The sequence below is a fragment of the Acipenser ruthenus genome, chromosome 18, assembly GCF_902713425.1.
Source record: "Acipenser ruthenus chromosome 18, fAciRut3.2 maternal haplotype, whole genome shotgun sequence".
Taxonomy (NCBI): domain Eukaryota; kingdom Metazoa; phylum Chordata; class Actinopteri; order Acipenseriformes; family Acipenseridae; genus Acipenser; species Acipenser ruthenus.
Window position 1 is genome coordinate 7995160 of NC_081206.1, and position 22648 is coordinate 8017807.

At 38.6% G+C, this 22648-nt stretch overlaps 1 protein-coding gene across 1 annotated transcript; it reads left to right on the forward strand.

Moving 5' to 3' along the window:
• The first annotated feature begins 304 nt into the window (after positions 1–304).
• LOC117425031 (serine/threonine-protein kinase 35-like) lies at positions 305–22037 on the forward strand. The gene is made up of 3 exons (XM_034041674.3): positions 305–1031; positions 4233–4977; positions 20727–22037. Exons 1-2 carry the CDS (start codon positions 521–523, stop codon positions 4943–4945), a joined length of 1224 nt encoding a protein of 407 aa, XP_033897565.1. The 5' UTR covers positions 305–520; the 3' UTR covers positions 4946–4977; positions 20727–22037.
• Positions 22038–22648: the final 611 nt, after the last annotated feature.

Below are 22648 nucleotides of genomic sequence, written 5' to 3' on the forward strand. Positions count from 1 at the left end.
CTTTCTCATTAAAACTGATACTACATGTTTCATAAACATATCATGATATCCCCCCACGAGCAACAGTGGAATTTACCAAAATAAACTGTTGGGGAAGTACAACGTATAAAGAAACAAACCACCTTAACCCACAAACAGAAGGTGTTTAGAGGGCTATAATTATAGCATAAACGCACTTTGTTAAAAATAAACATATTTAAAAATATGCGGTATTCTTGCTAAAAAAACCAAATGGTATTTTACAGTGTCCAAACCCCCTCTAAAAGTGAATGGAATATCCCATGCAGCCCCGCCCCCTCCATTCAATGGTCAGACTCACCATGTTTATCTTGTTCAAATTGTTTGGGGGTTGGAAAGCGAAGAGGATGAGAAGTTTTGATTAATACAACTGAAGAAAAATAAGATTGAGTTTTGCCAAAGATAATATATTACATAACACATCTTATACAACCGCTAACTAAGTAATGAGGAGAGGCAAACCAAATCTTTTGATACAGTCGCTTTTAACGAAAAGAAAGCCATGGATACAGCGGGTGACGGGGAGAGGAGAAGGACAAAAAGTATCCGAGCCTGCAGGAGAAATGGGACTTCAAATGCGAAGTTGAAAAGGGACGTTGGTAAAGTTTTAAAATCTTTGACTGGGGGGGACGAGGAGGGTGAGGAGGTCCCCATGGAGGAAGACTGTTTGCCGAGTACTGTTATCCGGACCGACAGCCCTGGACGGAGAAGACTTGGCCCGCGTTACAGCCTGTTGCGTGAGGTCGGCAGGGGTAGCTACGGCGTGGTTTATGAGGCCTTATCTAGGAGGTGTGGTGCACGGGTAGCTGTAAAGAAAATCCGCTGTGATGCCCCCGAAAATGTGGAGCTGGCCCTCGCCGAGTTTTGGGCCCTGGCTAGTCTGGAAAGGCGGCACGAGAACGTGGTGAAGCTGGAGGAGTGTGTCCTACAGAGGAACGGCATGGCGCAGAAAATGAGTCATGGCAACAAACGATCAGAGCAGTACCTCAGACTGGTGGAGACTTCGCTCAAAGGTATAATTTAATAACGGCGGCTAAATCACGGTTGTCATTTTAGGTTTGGAGCTGCCTGTGCTGTTTTAGATCCGTACCCCCCTTTCTTCTCCCAGTCTATGGTCGCAATCCTGTTACTGGTATGGTTTGTTGTGCAACACGATTTTTTACATGTATACTGAAAAAATATATATCCTTGTTATCACGCATACCTAAACGTTAGTGTATAATTTGTGGGGCCTGCATCACCTCGGACTGAGAACTGCATCTGTTTATGGCCGCCAATTTAATTGTATAGCGTAGTAGTCGTAGAGAAAGTAACAGCAGTTTATACAATTATAATGGACAGAATAATGTATAAATGCAACTCTACTAAAAGTTTGACTACTGCCACTGAAAATAACTCTCCTCCTGGCATTACAAACCTGGTGTGTGTTTTACTTTTTCATTGTTATCCAAGTCAGGTGAGTTTTGGTGCTGGTACACAAGACTGGACCCCAAACAATTGGATTTGTGTTCTAGATACCATATTTTTGTAGACTTGGTTGGTACTCATCTTGCAACAAACACTGCATTACTGTCGTTGTTTTGGCTTGCGTAGGCACCTGCAGGGATAATGCAATGGTCCTCCTTACATGTTGAGGGGGAGGGGTGTTTTGTCAGGATTCTGTGCAATAGTTGACATTCCCATTCAGGCAGACGCGAATAGCGTTTTTTTTTTTTAAATTTATAGTTAGAGTCCCGGAGCTTTCTTTACCAGGATTTATGCAACTCTTACATTTTAGGCCTAGTCACAGATGACCAATTGATGTTGACCATTGTTATCCCAGGGTTGGCTGAAAATGAATGGACCTTCTCCCAGTTTGCACGTTGCAGGCTACACATCTTAGGGGACATATTGCTGTAGGAACTAGGGCAAGTTCACTCTGGCTATTTAATAACCCGGTTCAAGCTACAGAAGAAAGTTTTATCTTTTAATGGCACAGATTTTTGGCTATTCATCCGCAATTTGCATCCAATTTACAAGAAACTTGAGTTATTATTCACAAAACTAACTTATATACAAAGTGTAATCTGAGTGGATGAAAAGCAACTGCAATTATTTCTATTAATTACCAGGTAAAAAGAAATAAAGGCACTGTAGCTACCTCCTTTAACAAGAATGACCCTGGTGGCAATGGCACATGCAGGTAGTTACCACATGCTGTATTTGTGTTTTGACTAGAACTTTGACCGCATATTAAAATAATGACCCTTTATTCAGACTGCCCTTGCATTTTAAACCAGCATCAACTCTGGAGGGTATACCGCTATCCCAAAAGTCTACTGGAATAGTAGTCTAGTATTTTACGTTCGATTTGTCAGTTTTGTATAAGTATATGCAAAACTACAAAGTGGAATGTAATTCAATATGTTAACGTAACATTATTCAGCAGGTTTCATTTGACTTTTATGAAGCAAAATTAGTTAAATCTAGAGGGCGATGTAAAAATGTTTGGCCATAGCTGTGCTCCCCTTCTAAATCCCTGTTAATAGGAACTTTCCCAATAACCAGAGCAGTTCCAATAACATGCACTGGTTTACATTTCTCAAAACAATTCTGGGACCCCCCCCAAAAACAAATCATTGGACTATTTCAGTTTGTTTAGTTTTGAACAGTCCTGCTAAATATTTTATTTGCATTCATTGGTGAGTATTTACACTATTCAATATTTTTAGATTGAAACGGGCAAAATCACCGAATGTAACCTCTTTAGTGATTATTACAGAGTCACATGTATTTGGTTTTAGCTGCTGAAAAGATGTACTGTAGCCTGAAGCTGGCATTTATCCAGGAAACCAATTAACTCTACTTTTCTATGAAATCGTCCCATGAGATTTAATATCCACAAACTAGACGTGGCATCTGTTCATGTTTGTACCTTCAGTAGCGTCATATCCTCTAGAATATTGCATAAGTCCTGATCTGGAGATTTCTCCCCTCTAAGCCAACAAACTGAGTGTCCCTTCCTGGTTTCAATCGCCGTGTCATAAGGCAGTCCCATGGGAGACAGGTGGGGTGTATTGTATTGGGCTGAAGTATTACAGAACAACATTGCACCTATTAAGCACCTGCTCTCATTTTGTCATTATTATTATTATTATTATTATTATTATTATTATTATTATTATTATTATTGCTGCTGGTGTTGGTTTCTCAAATGTGGAAATTGAGAGGTAGGGCAAGACACCAGAACTACATCATATGAGAGAGGCCCCTGAGGCGCGAGGTAAGTAATCATCTTTCATTTAGCTTTTACTAGGTTTAAGGTGGATGTTATGGGTAGGTGTCCCCATCCCTAGTTGATTGGTAAACTTGAAGTTAATTGCAGTGGGCAAGATAACTGGAAATGTGAAGTACCTATGGAAGGTGCAACTCTCCAGGGAGGAGACCTTTCCCTGAGGGACAGTTCTTTTTTAAAATGGACCTCTTTTTCCTTTCGGTGATCTTATGCTTTCAGTTTGTTTGGAGAAGGGTTATGATGCATATCTTATTTGGGGACTGCTGAGCTTGAGGCAATTAGCAGCACTCCTTTCGTGCATTGTGGTGGAGTCACTACCAAGGGATAACTTAGCTGCTTTAAACTGGTTCTTCCTGAACTGTTTGGATTGCTGTGTCCTTTTTAGAAATGCTTCAGCTGGCTCATTACTCACACCTTCAAAATTAAAAATAAACACTTACGCAGATTTATTATCGCATGGAACTTGGATAAAGTAATCAAAATGAATTATTTTGAATTAATGTTTGCAGCAACACTGTAAATAAATCATGCACTTGTAAAACTCTACACAATGTATTCATGCATATTGTAATTTGTGTGTTTAAAAGTGAAAGATAACATCTGCTGTATTTGTGATGCTGCGTTTTACATAAAATGGATGTTTTGATGCTTGATATTCTATTGGCTGCAGTCTGTGTTGTCCCTGTTGATTTTTGTGCAGATGGAAATGGTGCTGAAGTGCACAATGTCTGAGCCACTGTTTGTACTGCCTGGGTAATCAACCATGCCTCAGTAATATTCACATGCAGCATACTGTCGCTTAAAATAGCTCGTCAGGTTAATATGATTTACAGTGCCTGTCCTTCAATACTGCTACAAGTTAAAAAGCATACTTTTTGATGAGTAAACCATGCTATTGCTTTAGTCTGACTTTTTGTTTGTTTTGTTTGTTCAATTTCAGGCGAGAGGGTATTGGGATACCCTGAGGAGCCCTGTTACCTCTGGTTTGTTATGGAGTTCTGTGAAGGAGGGGATCTAAATCAGTTTATATTGTCCCGGAGACCGGATCCAGTGACCAACACCAGCTTCATGTTACAGCTTACCAGTGCCGTGGCCTTTCTGCACAAAAACAACATTGTTCACAGGGACCTGAAACCAGACAACATCCTCATCTCGGAAAGGTCGGGGGTCCCTGTGCTTAAAGTGGCCGACTTCGGACTTAGCAAGGTCTGTGCCGGCTTCGGTGGGCGAGGGAAAACAGGACAAAATGGGAACAAAAACGTCAATGTGAACAAGTTCTGGCTGTCGTCAGCCTGTGGCTCTGATTTTTACATGGCCCCGGAAGTATGGGAAGGTCACTACACCGCTAAAGCGGACATCTTCGCCCTTGGCATTATAATGTGGGCCATGATCGAGAGGATCACTTTTATTGACGCAGAGTCAAAGAGAGAGCTCCTTGGCACATACATCAGACAGGGTACTGAGATCGTGCCAGTGGGAGAAGCACTGCTAGAAAACCCAAAGATGGTACTGCACATCCCTCAGAAACGGAGGACGTCCATGTCGGACGGAATCAAACAGCTGCTAAAGGACATGCTAGCGGTCAATCCACAGGACCGACCAGACGCCTTTGAGCTGGAGACCAGAATGGACCAGGTTACATGTGCTGCTTAAATGATGGATACTGAGAAGATTACTTATTTCAGGTACTGGTACATGATTTTTTCTCTAAGACACTGGTACGAGGGGGTTGTTTAAACAGTGGGAGATTAAGTGATTGTATTAGAACAAGTGGTTTAGAATGAGGCGTGTCACTTTATGGTCAGATTTATTATTTTTTTCATCCAGTCATGTAACAAACAAAGTCAAGCTAGTAAGTAATGATGAAAGCACAAGCCAAAACTATTGATGTGTGTTTAAAAATAAAATGGCTAAAAGTGTGTGTGTTTTAAGACCAATATCTGGTCTTAAATTAAGAAATGTCCCCCTACATTTATTCCAGTAATTTAGCTTGCCATTCCAAGGATTGTATATCACTTGTCTTAAATACTGCATAATTTAGCAGTATTTATATAGCAAATTGAAATATATTGACTTGTGTGTTAATGATGACTGTCCCTTTTTTATCTGCTGTTGGCAAAGATTCTGCTCAAGAAAGAGCTTGCTTTTGGCCAATCCAAACCCCACCCACTTGTAATGTTTTCGTTCTGCAGTGGTACAGTAGTCTACTGCTCAGAGAACACCCCTCAGGAAGCAAGAGAAGCGACCTCTTGCCGAAGCGTTCTCTAAGACGCAGTTGACCAGACACCAATATGAATCAATAAGTAAACATGTCTTACTTGTCATGACACACGTGCATCAACATATTTAATAAACTATAATAATAAACTGTCAAACTAAATTAACACAGCACCCCTACACACCTTAAATGCAGCAGCAGCTCTACGTTAATTATGAACACATGTACAGGTGCAATATTCAAGACCCACACGACTTTATTTAACAGAATGTTGAAGCAACTCGCCAAATGGGGAAACGTCAAATTGCTTGGCGGCTTGTGTCTAATTTCAGGTTTTTTTTCAGGAGCTCGAACAATTATCAACTTTTTGTAGCGAGAGAAACAGCAGCGCGTTTTGCCGTTCTGTTTACATGCCATTTTGTAGCGATGAGATGCCCTCGTGGAAATTGGAATACACGACGAGGCAATGATAAATTGAATAAACCAATCCATGTTCCTTAGACACTTGCAATAAGTCTCTTTTCAAAAGATTGAATAAACTGTTAATTAAGTCTGCGATTTATCAGGTTACCATACAGTACTGTATAAGTTTTGAATGAATTCGATCAGTGCCAAAAAAATGGGAGACTACTGTATTGAAGTCCCGGAATGGAAAGCAAGAGTATGGCAGTTGCTGAAAGCAATGGCACTATTAATGTTTAAGTTTCATTATTCATTGTGGTTTGAGTCCCTGCACCATGGCCAGCTCAACTGTACTGCAGTATCACTTGTCAGAATGCTGCAGGTGATGATAAAACGTTCATATGGAGAACTGTATTGATGCACACTTCGTACAATGCTGCCTGTAATTTGGAGAGAAGCTTTTTTTTTTTTAATAGTTGTAAGTATTCCCTTTTTATTTGACGTTGACTAACGGCTTTAACTTTGCACTGAAACCAATTCAAAAGATGTGAACTGCACCTTTCCTATTTTCACTCGGAGTGGAAACAAGTGTCAAACTGGTTCCATGACTGGTTACAGTCAGCCTTCTGATTTTGTGTTCTGCTGATGTACAGCACTATAGTAGTGGCCTGAATTTACTCTTGTCAAATGGTGTGCCAATACTAGTATTAGGCCCTCTAGGCTTACTGGAGTGGCTGTCTTTTTTTTTTTTTTTTTTTTTTAAAAAGGATTTTTCCTTTTTAATTTGTAATGAATGACATATTGCTTCAACTCCTTTTTAAGGTCTAATTTATTAATTTACTGTCAACTGCAGTAGATACAATGACGACAGAAGCAATAAGGTTTACAGTACAGTATCAAGGCTATTAAAATACATCCAGTGTGTTCATAACAACTGTCTTAACCTTGTATTGCATTCTGAGTGTTTTGAAAAAGGCATGAGCTCTGCTTCTATAGTGACAGGATGCTGGGATTGCAGTGGTTATGTAACCGTCCCATAGCCTGCAGGGGAAGCAATCATCTGTCAAAGAAACAGATTATTAAGGGTCAGATGCATGCAGAATGGTACAGAAGTGCCCCGAGGACTTTTTCTTGCTAAATGTACCAAATTGTGCACATACTGTAGTTTTAATCTTAAATATTTTTATGCAAAACAGAGCCTCTTGATAAGCTTGTGCAGCTACATTTGGGTCTTTCCAGAAGTGTATGGGTGAGTGGCTCCCTTGCTGTGTGCAGAAATACTGGCATCTGCTAGTGCTTGCACAGCAGTCTTCATTCATGAGGGCCCACACCCACACTCATGTGCACGTAAACAAGCCTGTGTTTTACTCCTTGGTATTGCAGGAATTGTACTGTGTGTGTACAGTAAGGGGTCAAGTGACAGCAAGAAGAGCCCGTGATAGGATGACCCCATAGGATTGGTTTCACAGAATGATTTGTCTAGATCCTGTTTCCATATTCACTTAGGAAAGCTCTGCAGGCTATGGCATGTGGTTTCTGTAATGCACAGTCCCAGCAGGGTGCAGTTGTTATGGAAAAGTGAGGCCTGAAATCTCTCAAGTCTGTTATGCAACAGACTTGTTTTGAAACTTTTTTTTTTTTTTTTCCTTTTGTGGGGACTTCATAAAAGTATTCAATTTGGTTAGAAAATAAAAAAGGTTGCTTTTTTATGATCCTTTTTTTGTATTCAGCAACCTACCACTAATGATTTCAAAGCAATTCCATTATGTTGGGAGTAACAATTGAGGCTCGGTGAGTTTACACAATAGTGTTAGCTCTTAAGTTCTGGTTTCAGTGGTCGACTTTTTGCATTTAAGTATATTAAAACTGTTGCAATCATGATATTGTATTCAAAGCTTTGTTTGTTGCAGACCCTAAACCTGTGAAAACAAAAGCTTGATGAATAATATAAAGGGAAAATGCCCATGGTTCTTCTAACAAACTGTAACTAAAACAGAAGATAAGCAATTCTGTTCGGTTTACATTTCTAGGACTTTAGCAGACTAAATGCAGAACACTGGAGCTAGATTTTGATACGTTTGTGGGAAAGGCTTTGTCAGTATAGTTGGCTTTAATAAAGCGTGTTTTCTTTGAACGGCCCGCCTATGAACACACCATACCCATTTCCTTCATGTTTAGCAGCAGTAAAGTCGCTGCTCTTCTAGACTCCTTGCCACATGATAATCTGTAAAAAGCTTAAGAAATAAATACATAAATGAATAAATATACACTGCTGTGCAAAAGTCTTGGACGCATTCAGGAGTTACAATGTATATGGATGTTGTGAGCATCAGCGGTTTACTCTGCGTCTCCACTGGTGTTTTCTGCTGTTGTGGCAGCTTTGACTGTTGTTGTTGCTGCTTGGTTTGGGTGGGGAGAGGCCAGGCTTGTAGTTTAGCAATCTTTGGTTTGCGTTGATCATGGTCTTCAAGAACTTGTGATCATGGGAACTCAGGGTGAACTGTGCATGGGCAGCTGGTGTGAGGTGTTGTGGTGAAGAGTCCATCACATTTACCCAGTGGTTCTCAACGGGGGGAGGAGCTAAGCAATCCAAGGGGGGTCGCGAGAAGTATCCAAAAAAAATAAATAAAGTGTATATATATATATATATATATATATATATATATATATATATATATATATATATATATATATATAATATAATGTGTACGTATATGTGTGTGTGTGTGTATATACAGTACCGGTCAAAAGTTTTAGAACACCCCCATTTTTCCAGTTTTTATTGAAATTTAAGCAGTTCAAGTCCAGTGAATAACCTGAAATGGTACAAAGGTAAGCGGTAAATTGCCAGAGGTTAAAAAAAAAAAGTTTAGGTTACCAAAAACTGAAAAATAATGTACATTTCAGAGTTATACAAAAAGGCCTTTTTCAGGGAACAAGTAATGGGTTAACAACTTACAGCTGTTCTGCAGCAATGGAAGTAAATTAAGCCTAGAAAGTTGATGCTAACAATTCCTACAGGTGTCCCAACTTTTGTTGATTACTTACAAACCCTCTGTCTGTATAAAAGCAGTGTTGGAACAGATTGTGTTACTACACCCTCTTAAGCATTATTTGGACAGTATTGTACTGCAGGAAGTAGTATATTGCTCTCATAATGGCGAGAAAAAAGGCAATTAACAAAGGAAGACAGACAGACCATTATAACCCTTAAGTGTAGGTCTTTCCTTTAGAGAAATTGCAAAGAAAGCCAAGGTGTCAGTGAGTACAGTTTCCTACACAATCAAAAGGCACTTGGAAACTGGAGGAAACTGACAGGAAGAGGTCTGGCAGACCCAAAGCCAGACAAGTTTCTGAGAGTCAACAGCTTGCGTGATAGGCAGCTCACAGGACAACAGCTTCAAGCACAGCTTAACACTGGTCGAAGTAAGCAAGTCTCAGTTTCAACTGTGAAGAGAAGATTTCGAGCTGCAGGTTTGACAGGTCGAGTGGCAGTAAGAAACCCATTGCTAAGATTGCAAAATAAGAAAAAGAGGCTTGCCTGGGCCATGAAGCACCGCCAGTGGACTACTGAAGACTGGAAGAAGGTCTTATGGACCAATGAATCAGAGTTTGAAATCTTCGGTTCATCACGCAGGGTTTTTGTACGCCGTCGAGTAAGCGAAAGGATGGTTCCTCGGTGTGTGACACCAACTGTCAAACATGGAGGAGGAAGCGTGATGGTCTCGGGCTCTTTTGCTGGATCCAGAGTCGGCGACTTGCACAGAGTGAGTGGCACCCTGAACCAAAACTGCTACCACAGCATTTTGCAGCGCCATGCAATACCCTCTGGTATACGCCTAGTTGGTCAGGGGTTCATCCTACAGCAAGATAATGACCCAAAACATACCTCCAGGCTATGTCAGAACTACCTTAGAAGAAAAGAACAAGACAGTAGGCTTCAAATCATGGAATGGCCAGCACAGTCTCCAGACTTAAACCCCATTGAGCTGGTTTGGGATGAACTGGACAGAAGGGTGAAAGCAAAGCAACCTACAAGTGCAACACATTTGTGGGAACTTCTGCAACAGTGTTGGGAAGAACTTTCTGAACAATATTTGATTTCCATTGTAGAAAGAACGCCACGAGTGTGTTCAGCTGTTATATCTGCAAAAGGTGGCTACTTTGAGTCAAAAATTTAGATTAAATTTTGTTAAACAAAACGATTCCATGATTTCTTTTTTATCTCCAATTGTTTATTTGGTCTATGCTTTAATTTCAAAGTACATTGAGACATTAAACTGCATAAATTTCAATAAAAACTGGAAAAATGGAGGTGTTCTAAAACTTTTGACCGGTTGTGTGTGTGTGTAATATATATATATATATATATATATATATATATATATATATATATATATATATATATATATATATATATATATATATATATATATATATATATATATATAATATATATATATATATATATATATATATAAATAATGTGTGTATATATAATAAATCCTAAGATAATGAGGCAGCTTGTTGATGAACAGAACATCAGAAACAGTTACATTATTTATTACAAATGGGAATGGCGTTTAGAAATAGCATTCAATCTAATATCAGTTATCGGAAGTCGTACAGCTTGGAGCCGCAATGAGATGTTAAGATGCATCTAAGTGTGGAGTGTCAGTCTGCTTCAGGAACTATTCAATTCCTGTCGAGTGGTTATTAAGTGACTCGGCACGGCTGCTGCTGTTATTTGAATAGCATCCACTATAGCAGTGGTCTTCCTTCCACACCTCCACCTGCTAAGACCCCGTTCACACTACTGGGCTGCCTCATATTTAGGTCTGCAACCCCGTTGCATTGTTAAGGCGTCTTTTTGTGCTTTCACATATGTGACTGAAAAGCAGGCCTGAAATATGACGAACTGCTTTTTAAAATTTTTGTATTATTTTTATTTGACGACAGCCTGCACTCATTATGGAAGAGCTACCGGGATATACAGTAATCCTTTTGTAGCAGTTTGTTAATTTTATTTCAGTGCAGCACAGGAGCAATTTTATGGTATATATTAAAAACATATTGACTATTTTGACTTTCTGTTATGACAGTCCGAGCTTACCCCCACCCACAATCGCATTATTCTCGTAAGAGCACAGAGGTATTTAGAACACGGGAAACAGCAACTTGCTAGTGTTGACAGGTATAAATGTTTATTTTCGAAATGGATACTTCACTCTGATTGCAAACGACTATCGGGTTATACACAATGACTGACGTTCACAAGACAAACTTACGACTGACCACCTAATAGTACTACTGCTCCCGCCTAAGGAAAGACACGACATTAAATAACGTTAAATACATTACACGTTTCTTTTCATTTATACCTGTTTGTTTAACCTGCATGAATACCGTCTTTGTTTACAAACACGATCATTAAACTATTCTATCGTTTTACTTGTTGTTATCATTCATTATTATTCTCTAGCCCCAAACCATTACCAGTAAAGACTGAACATTAGCATTACCCCTTCTCTTGGAAGATTACCAAACATATGGCTGTTTAACAAAACCCTTGTCCCACATGTAAACTACAACTTCATTAAGGGAATAATCCCAATAACAGGCATTGAAATATAACAAATATTAGTGAAAATACAATTTTTTACACGTTCAAATTTTAAGCAAGTTACAAGCTTACCAGTGCCGTTGAGCAATAAAACATTACTAGTATACAATCATCTGCCTGCGAGTGTAATCTACAGCATTGCTGCATGAAGTACAGAACAACACATTACCATCGACTCGTTGATCCGATTAGGGATGATTGTTATTGTTTTCGGCACTTCTGAACAGTTCTGGATACTGACTGAAGTGAACTGAAGCCTCATTCAACACTGAACTTGAATACCGGAAGCAGTTGTATCAGACAGGTATGTTTACATAAATTAAAAGCAAATTTGACTGTGTTAATATTTATATATGATACTTGTATTGATTTGATTATTAGCAAACAAACAAAAAAAATGTACATGTTTTTTGCCCCTCCCCAAATGTAAAACAATAAAAGCTCCAACATCATAGTAAATCTTTGTTATCGTAGAAAATCAAGTTGGTAGTGTAATATGAAAAGGCCTGGTCACTGATTTCAGGCACTGGGCCGCATCGAAACGGCACCCTAAATCTCGCATTTCCTTTTTGGAGCGTTCACATATGAGAAAAGGCGCCTTAAATCGCAAGTGTGAACAGGGTCTAAGTTTCATACTTGGCAATGTATTTATTTTTTGCATTCCATGGAAGTTACAACTAAAGTTACTTGGTTAGCAACTTAAGTTGTAATTTCAAAGGAATACATGGGTTGTTACAAATTGAATTAAGATCCAGTATGACATGCTATGTACCATTTAACAGAATGTTTCACTTGTGGGTTGATTTTAAGGAGTTAAAAGGACAAAGACATTTTTTTTCTGTCTTGAATTCTAGTATTGCTTTTAAATATTTGCATTTGGAAATGAAATGTACAAATGGCACACTTTTTTTTTATTTATTTATTTTTTTATTATGCGACAGCTTAAAAACAAAAATTTGGATTTCCCCTTTCAGTCCTTTCAAAGTCTATTGCTACTTTGCACGCACTGGGTCCAGAATTTTTTCATGTAGTTTGCCGTGCTGTAGGTTAGTCACATGCTATTTATTACAGATTGCACACAATTGTTTACAAATGACCCAGCAAGCGAGCAGAACTAGTTGAAGCACTCTCAAAAATCCCAAAACCTGATCTATGCAGGAAGTTATCCAATCTACAAGATTAGACAAAGTGTGGTGTCTCTAATGGGCTGTTGCATAACTATGATGCAGAAATGTATGTATATTTCCCCCCCAGTTGGCTGCTTTTGACTTCCAGGAGGGGGAGAAAATTCAATAAAAATACAAGAAAATTAAAATAAGTTGTGGAGCGGTCTGAAAGAGTAACATACTGTAGCCCTTAACCATCCCCTTTTACAATCCACCCACTTCATGTTACAAATAAGTGAGCAGTTGGTAAGCCCCTGATACCTTTATTCTGAAAATTTGTTTGTGCTGCTTTAGACCCGTCCGATGTACTTTCCATGGCTCTTGCTTTGTGTCAGCATCAGGTTTCTTGGCTGTCACTGGACTCGGCAAAAAGTGGGTGTTTCTGTCACAAACAGACTTCCCTTTAATGTCTACAAGTCTGTTCATTTTATAAATGTGTGTGTGTGTGTATATATATATATATATATACACATTTATATATATATATATATATATATATATATATATATATTTATATATACAGTACTGTGCAAAAGTTTTAGGCAGGTGTGAAAAAATGCTGTAAAGTAAGAATGCTTTCAAAAATAGACATGTTAATAGTTTAGATTTATCAATTAACAAAATGCAAAGTGAGTGAACAGAAGAAAAATCTACATCAAATCAATATTTGGTGTGTCCACCCTTTGCCTTCAAAACAGCATCAATTCTTCTAGGTACACTTGCACACAGTTTTTGAAGGAACTCTGCAGGTAGGTTGGCCCAAACATCTTGGAGAACTAACCACAGTTCTTCTGTGGATTTAGGCAGCCTCAGTTGCTTCTCTCTCTTCATGTAATCCCAGACAGACTTGATGATGTTGAGATCTGTGGGGGCCATACCATCACTTCCAGGACTCCTTGTTCTCGCTGAAGGTAGTTCTTAATGACTTTCGCTGTATGTTTGGGGTCGTTGTCATGCTGCAGAATAAATTTGGGGCCAATCAGATGCCTCCCTGATGGTATTGCATGATGGATAAGTATCTGCCTGTACTTCTCAGCATTGAGGAGACCATTAATTCTGACCAAATCCCCAACTCCATTTGCAGAAATGCAGCCCCAAACTTGCAAGGAACCTCCACCATGCTTCACTGTTGCCTGCAGACACTCATTTGTGTACTGCTCTCCAGCCCTTTGGCGAACAAACTGCCTTCTGCTACAGCCAAATATTTCAAATTTTGACTCATCAGTCCAGAGCACCTGCTGCCATTTTTCTGCACCCCAGTTCCTGTGTTTTCGTGCATAGTTGAGTCGCTTGGCCTTGTTTCCATGTCGGAGGTATGGCTTTTTGGCTGCAAGTCTTCCATGAAGGCCACTTCTGACCAGACTTCTCCGGACAGTAGATGGGTGTACCAGGGTCCCACTGTTTTCTGCCAATTCTGAGCTGATGGCACTGCTGGACATCTTCCGATTGCGAAGGGAAGTAAGCATGATGTGTCTTTCATCTGCTGCAGTAAGTTTCCTTGGCCGACCACTGCGTCTACGGTCCTCAACGTTGCCCGTTTCTTTGTGCTTCTTCAAAACAGCTTGGACAGCACATCTGGAAACCCCTGTCTGCCTTGAAATTTCTGCCTGGGAGAGACCTTGCTGATGCAGTATAACTACCTTGTGTCTTGTTGCTGTGCTCAGTCTTGCCATGGTGTATGACTTTTGACAGTAAACTGTCTTCAGCAACCTCACCTTGTTAGCTGAGTTTGGCTGTTCCTCACCCAGTTTTATTCCTCCTACACAGCTGTTTCTGTTTCAGTTAATGATTGTGTTTCAACCTACATATTGAATTGATAATCATTGGCACCCTTTTGGTATAATTGTTTAATCATACACCTGACTATATGCCTACAAAATCCCTGACTTTGTGCAAGTGTACCTAGAAGAATTGATGCTGTTTTGAAGGCAAAGGGTGGTCACACCAAATATGGATTTGATTTAGATTTTTCTTCTGTTCACTCACTTTGCATTTAGTTAATTGATAAATATAATCTATTAACATGTCTATTTTTGAAAGCATTCTTACTTTACAGCATTTTTTCACACCTGCCTAAAACTTTTGCACAGTACTGTATATGTTGAACTCTGGAAGTACAAGTGTGCTGATTCAAAACAGGCCTGCGTTACAGGTGTCATTTGAATTGGAGAATTTCAGAGGATAACTTAAAGGACATTGGTTCTATTCCTGAGAACCATTTGTTCCCGTTCTGAGGATACATATCCCCATCGTAAATGTCTTTACATACTGTATGGTCTGTCGCATGTTTTAAATGATACATACATTTGAAGATGTATGGATGACAATTGATGTACAGTTGTGGTATCTGTAAAGGGATTAATTTACCAGTAATACAGGAACGATTAGACTTAGTTAGTGAACAGTAAACAGACTAATGATTTCAGAGGCGCCCCCCCTGCTTGTTAACCAAAGTAGTTTTCTGCAATCTAATTGGCTGGTGCCCTGGTAAAGTAGTAGACACAAACTGTTCCTAACACTGAGCGTGAAAAACAACACAAGTCAACTAGAAGCTAGCAGAGTTTTTTTAAAGCAGAGTGATTCATTATTGTATTATTGTTATTTATTTCTTAGCTGACACCCTTATCCAGGGCGACTTACAATTGTTACAAGATATCGCATTATTTTTTACATACAATTACCCATTTATACAGTTGGGTTTTTACTGGAGCAAGCCAGGTTAAGTACCTTGCTCAAGGGTACAGCAGCAGTGTCCCCTACCAGGAATTGAACCCACGACCCTCCAGTCAAGAGTCAAGAGCCCTAACCACTACTCCACACTGCTGCCCCATTACTGGTATTTACTCTCACTTTAGCCAGGATTTACAGTAATCTGTCTTAATTATGTTAGCTTTTGGATTTATCTAAAGGAGACCCATGATGAATCATTTTGTTTATTTTTTATTTGATTTTTTTTCTTCAACAGCCTCAACCCAAAGTGTTTAGATAATCTGAGCAAGCAGCTTGTTTATATAAAAAGAAACAAAAAGAAAATCTCCTTTGTGTGGTTTGCCACTTCCTGGCTGCTGAGTACTGTTCTTCATATGTGCCAAATTATTTAGTAATGGTTTTATTTCCTTTAGTATGAGGCTTGAGTTAGAAATATCAATAACCACTAAAACATAATCATTTTGGAAGCCATTTCTGGGATTTAATATTCGCCCAACAAAAGTACTGTACCATGTTTCTCTTGTATCAGTAATTGCACTTCAGGGCTGCTTTTGCCATGACTGTATGATCTTACTATTGGACTAATACCCATTTTATAAATCTTCACCTTCAACCTGACATTCTGTCTTTTGCAATATGTATCATTAATACTGTACGCTGTTCCCAAGTCTAGCAATATTCTCAGAGCTTTAATAAAAGTAAGATTTTGATTTGCAGCTTCAGCAGAGTTAATTGCCACCCTCCCAGAGAAATCTCTGAGAAACTTGTAAATAAGGCCCATATCTCCATATTTGGAGCATCAGTCTGGCTTTGGGAGTACAGTGTACTTACTGTATTGCCAGGTCGCTGTGGTGAAATAAAGTATCCACCCTAGGAATGTTTGTTAAAGCATAGACCAAAATCATAGATTGATCCTTTTCATTAAAATGTTCTGGCTGCTTACCATTTGAACTGAAGCTTGTCTGAAGGGGAAGTCCATGGGATCCTAGCCTAACTGGAGATTAATGAGATACAGGGGTCTATGATCTTAATACTGCTGCACACAACTTGCCTGACTTATTTTTAAAAAAATTTTTTTTGCAAACTACATTTCACTATTTTTATTTTTTGTAGTAATGTTGAGGGTATACAGTATAACTTTGTATACATATTTTCAAAGAGTTTCATTCTTTAACTCCTATTCTTTGAAAGGAGAACAAGCCTATTGACTTTAAAGAGCTTGTATCGACGTAATGTGACCTGAAGGTCTCCTAAGCACTCTCAGGTTGTTTATTTCCCAGTTTTTTTTGTACATTTTTACTGTTTTTGAATTTTCATCTTTCAAAGAAATAGGAGTTGGACAAGTACATGCTTTGAAAACCGTGCCCTTTTAGATTTCTTGGGTTTATATTTCGGGGATAGCCCTAGTTTAATTTGCTATTGCTGTCAGTTACTGTTAAATTCTTCGCACGCAAAAAGATTGTGTCATCTTGACTTATACTTTATTGCCCAGAAGTAAAGATTGCTCTTTACATGTTTCGCGATATAGAGGAGCTATTACCCCCTGTCTGGAAAGCAGTCTGTTCTGGTATTCATAAACAAGCCCTTCATTCTGGTTAGGTAATGCTGTCTTTTTCCAAGTGGGGTGGGTGGCGGCGCACAGTAAGGCTCTGAGCAGCTGTTGGTGTAACCTTTGCCTTCGTTTTATTGCATGTTCCATATTCAAATTAGGGGTGAGACCGAATAGTCGAACATTCGACTATTCGATAACGATGGCACCTATCGACAAGTGAATCCAACATTCGAAAGTTAAAAAAAAAAAATGTATATATTGATTTTATTTTAAAGCCTGTACTGCTGATTGGCTCTCTATGTAGCGGTAATGAAGATTGACTGGAGGGTGGGATTTGTTATTTCTTGTCTGTGATTGGCTAAACTAGAACGTACCTCGGCTAACGATGGTTTCCTCACAGAAAAGTTCTGCATGGAAATACTTTGACAAAGTAAATGAAAACACTGTTAAGTGTAAAATATGTGCAGTGCAATTAAACTACCACAAATCTACAACTGGTATGTTAACCCACCTAAAAGCCAAACACCCTTCTGCGACGCTAGCAACGACAGAAAAGGAAAGAGGACTGCAACAAACCGCCATTGCATCCTTTGCGGTGAGGCCTCGTCAGTGTGACAACGTACGTGCTGAAAAAACATCAGCCCTTATTGCTAATATGGTGGCAAAGGATATGCTTCCCATAAGTTTTGTTGAAGGTGAGGGATTTCGGGAGTTGATGAAATTTGTGGAACCTGAATACACAGTCCATGCACGAAAAACCCTGCACTAAAACAATTACCACTCGACTCGAAAAAAATGCATGCCGATTCAGCAGCGTCTGTCCGCAGAAACTTGTCAAAGGCTGAGAAGGTGGCGATTACTACAGATGCGTGGACTGCACCGAATACCGAGTCGTACGTCATAATAACCTGTCATTTCATCGAGGATTGGGAAATGAAAAACGTAGTTCTACAGACTCGCGCCACGCCAGAGAGGCATACAGCAGAGAATCTCGCAAATGTGTTAAACACCGCTGTAGACCATTCGGGTTTAACTAGGGGGGAAATCACTGCCTGTGTTCACGACAATGCCAGCAACATCACCTTCGGAGTTTGTTGAATGGGACTCGAATTTGTGCTTTGCACACACTCTGCAGCTCGCCTTCAACGATGGCTTTAAACTTGGTGCCATACGTAATGTAGTCGGTGCGGCCAGCCGTTTTGTGTCACATTTTTATCACAGTGCAATAGCTACTCAGGCTCTGAAGTTGAAACAAAAACAAACAACTCTGCCTGAGCACCGTCTGCTGCAGTATTGCCGGACCTGATGGACATGCTGATTTTTTTAAACAAGAATAAATGAACATGATAATAATAATGGACATTGCTAGCCTAACTATTCCTAAAGTTTTTGTTAGGATTTTTTTTTGCTTCCATGGAAGGCTAGTGCGTTAATGCCACTCAGGCCTTTTTGTTCATTCATTCATTCATTCATTCATTCATTCATTCATTTATTAATATTATTAAGCTAGCTACATACATACATAGCAAGCTATTGCCTATACAGGCTATTTATTTTTTATTCACTGGAACTCGAACGCACAGGTATGTTGCTGATTTGATTTAACGTAGACCGGTAGTCTGCATGTTGTGTGTGGTTTGAAAACGTGGGAAAAGTAAATAGTTTAGTTAAGTGGATTGTATAAATTAGCTAGCTAGATAGTCTAATGCATTTTGTATTTCGCTGTTATGACCGGAAAACATTATTGCCACAAGGATGCTAATGTTAAGGCATTTGCCTCGCAGCTCACATTGCTAAACTATTATTGAATGAAAATTAAATTAATAATTGAATAAAAATTATACAGGAGACGCCAATATTTTATAAGCAAGCGTTATTATTATTTTTTTTTTAAAATTGTCACAACCTTTATAGTTCATTTGAAATTGTAATTAACGGAAAAGCTTGTGACAATATCGGTAAAAAAAATAACGCTTGCAAAATACGAGAGTCTCACACGAGAGTTGACAGGTATGCTTATGTTATTGCTGCTGTTATGGCATTTCTGTATGTTTCCTAATAGGAAGGTGATTTTTTACATAGCCTAATGTTTATTTAACAAAGTTGTGCGCGGGGGGGGGGGGGGGGGGGCGACTATTCGATTAGTCGACCTCAACAGCTGTGGAATTATCGATTAGTCAAAATATTTGTCGTGCACATCCCTAATTCAAATGTTTCATTCCAAGTTTTGCTAAATGCAGGTATCTATTAAACAAACATCGTGAATCATGAAAGGCTAAAAAGCAATAGTGAATCACTTTTCTGTCTGTTGGCATTGCTTCTTATTCTTCAGAATGCCTTGCCTATATTCTTTTGTATAACATAACAATGTATATCTTGTATTACACGGAAACCCTTTAAGAAGAATGTGACGTGGCCCGAGATGCTCTTGAGATTTCTCCCCAGCACAGTGCCTGCTTACCAGCACAAGTTGCTTGATAGGAATCCATTCGAAGCCCAGCAATATTGTCCGCTTTAATAAAAGATTCTTACTTACAGTAGCCATCAGTCTTGCTTTGGGGATGCAATATTATTAGTATAGTATTCTACCAAGGACTTGATTGCCAGCTTAGGTGCACAATACAAAAATGAGGTTAGCCTGTAGGGACTGCATTGAGTTGATGAATGCACAGTGCCGGGTGGTGCCGTGGTAAATCCACTATGCTGTACCACAGGGGGTTGGATATTTTATTTGGATTGAAAGCACCATACAGTTTACTTGGTTTAAAACCTGTTGCCAGAGTGCTGATGTGCCCCACATAACAAAACCACCATCTATTTCCATGTCGATTTGTGAGCGAGTGCGTGTGGTTTTAGAAGATTCAAGCAACAGACTTTGTCTGGAGTTGAATGATTAGTTTCTTGCATTTGTTCTATGATTTGAGTGTTGGTATTAGTAAAGCAGTGTCCTTGATGCACATTTTGAGATTCGGTACAATTTGCTGCAGTAGAGTCGTTATCCCTTGCAGATCCAGACGCTGATTATAAATTCTATTTATAAACCACTCCACTGGGAAGGATTAAAGTTCTTTTAACTGCATGCGTCACTTTGTTTTTTTCTTCTTGAACATGGTAATCAACCTCTGCAACCTTCAATAATTAGATTTGCAATTTTTAACCAATTGCAAGATGAAGAAAGCATGAATGTATTTGTCTTTTGTGCAGTGTAATATGTAGATATGAAGCTCGGTAAGGTGGTATTGAAGCTTTGTAAAGTCACTCCGTTGTCCTTTCCACTTTTCCACTACAAAACAGGTCCAGACCCACCGGCAAGCTTTGAAAAATGTAGTATTGTAGTTTCTGGCTATAAATCTATGCGGCTGCTGTGACCGTTGTATTATGCCCCGTCAATAAATCCCTCCAGATGTCGTAACTTTATACTTAATGGTACTTTTATCTTGATGTTTACTTAAGAGTGATTTATTCCTAGGAATAGTGGGAAGCTGAAGAATTATTAAGACCTTAACTCATTTCAATAGAACACTTTTTTTTAGAAATCCTTAACAGGTCTGCTGTAACCTTTTCTGAATATCTTATGGGCGGAAGGGTAGACCTTATCGTTTAACTGGAAAGAGATTGGGGAGGGGGCTTTGGTTGATATGCAGGAATTCAATAATGCAGTACATGTTGAAATTCCTGTTATGCTATAAAAAAAAAAAAAAATTAAAATCAACCACTATCTATATCTAACGTGTTTGTATTTTATTTATTTTTTTTCTTCCCAGAATTGTTTACTAAGGACCCGGTATTCCATTTACTATGATGGCGTGGAGAGAGCGAGCAAGAGAAAGGAAAATACATTTTGTCATCTAAATGTTGAAGCCTCCATTACAAAAAAGCTGTAATGTGTAAGAGAAAAAAAAAAAAAAAGTTTAACAAATGTTTAAATTGAAATGGAAATACAGGAATGCTATGCAATACACTATGCACAGGGCAAGACGTGTGTTTTATTTTTTTCCACCCTCCAAACCCTTCAATATAAATTATTGTGTATTCTTTTTTGTGTGTGTGTGTTTTAATCCTTGTTTACAAGTGCACAACAACTTCAACCTGGTGATCTTGGGGCCGCTGGGTCTCACTTGCTATCTTTAGTTCACAAAATTGTTTTTTAAAGTTAGCCTCTGTTCAAGAGAGTTACGTTTTTAAAAAAATGAAATGTTTTGTTTTCATCGCTTAAGAGTTTGGCTACTGTTTGTTAAAGATTTTACTTTACACACAGAATTTTGCTCAGGTTGGTTGTTTGTGTAGATTTGATTTATGACCTTTTGCCCAACAAAGCAAAGAACATTTGGAGCATGCAAATTTCAGGAATGAGAAATAAATCTGCCTTTTAGACTTTAAAAATGGCTTTCTTAAGTTGTCCAAGTGTACAAAATGCATGCCTGATGGCAACTTTTAACTTATCGCCAAGAAATATTGGAGATTTCGTCCAGGTTTGGCCCTGGCAACATCAGTCATTTTTAAAGTTAAACTTGGTGAATACACAGAAGACAACACCCATATGCTTTTTGTCTGTGTATGTGTAATGCTGTTTAAACCTTCTTTCAACATTAATGGTGCTTATTTGACGTAGGTTCTTGGGCTGGAGTGCAGCCACTACAGTAGCTAGTGGTTAAAAAGGGAACTTATTCCCCCTCCTCTCTTTGCTTTAAGCATGAAAGTACCACAGATCATTCACAGAAATGTGTTGTCTTCTGTGTGGGAACAGTTCTCCTCGAAGTTCACCTTTATGCAAGGAGCAGCCTGAATAAAAGTACACTCTATGGGTCATGATCCTGGGGAGTGACCTTAGTGCCTTATGCATTTATTTGTATGTACTTTATTGGTTGGATGTTTGAGTAATGCAAGTAGGTTCCATTGAACAAGACATTTTTTTTTTTTTTTAAATATACATTTTAAAGTAAATGTCAAATTATTTGAGATGATATACATGCATTTAAAAAAAAAAAAAAAAAAAAAACCTGTGCCATTAGACCAAAAAAAAAGTATGTAGATTGTTGATTGACAAAATAAACTTTGATCTTTTACCACCTTAATTCTTCAGTTGGACCAGCTTTAGTTTTTACATTCCAGCCACTATACAGTACCTATGTAAGGCTGCTCTGGGTTCAATACACAGTTGATTTTGCAGATCAGATTGCATTTGGGTTTGTTAGGTTGGGGTCAATAAATAAATAAAAAAATGTACTCTTACATAAACACTATGGGAAAAAAAACCTCAAGAAAGTATATTTGTCACAAGTAATATGAAAAGAAGTTTTCTCTTGATCATGGCTTTCATGCAAATATGTTAACGGGAGTTTCAATAAATGGACAGGGATTTCTGGATGGATAATGGATGATAATAATTCATACTGTTTTAGAAACCAGGTCCTGTCTTTCCTTTGGCGCATGTGTTATTAACCGAGCCAATGACACTGGAACTCTTTCTTTTTCTAAATAACAAATTGAAGGACACTACATAGAGTAATTTACAAACGTCTTGCAATCCAAACAAATTCACCTTTTGTGAAAATGGTGTGGTGGGTTTTTTTTTTTTTTTTTTTTTTTGTAAAAGTTCCTTTGCTGTGATTATCATGCATTTGCTTTTGGTTGATCTGCAATTTTTTGCTGCAGGCTAATTTACTGAACAAGTTGCCCTTTTGTT

What these genes read in the sequence shown, in the direction of transcription:
- LOC117425031 (XM_034041674.3), top strand. Translation starts at nt 521, where the DNA reads ATGGATACAGCGGGTGACGGGGAGAGGAGAAGGACAAAAAGTATCCGA. An exon ending in GGTGGAGACTTCGCTCAAAG is followed by an intron (nt 1,032 to 4,232) that starts GTATAATTTAAT and finishes GTTCAATTTCAG; the next exon opens with GCGAGAGGGTATTGGGATAC.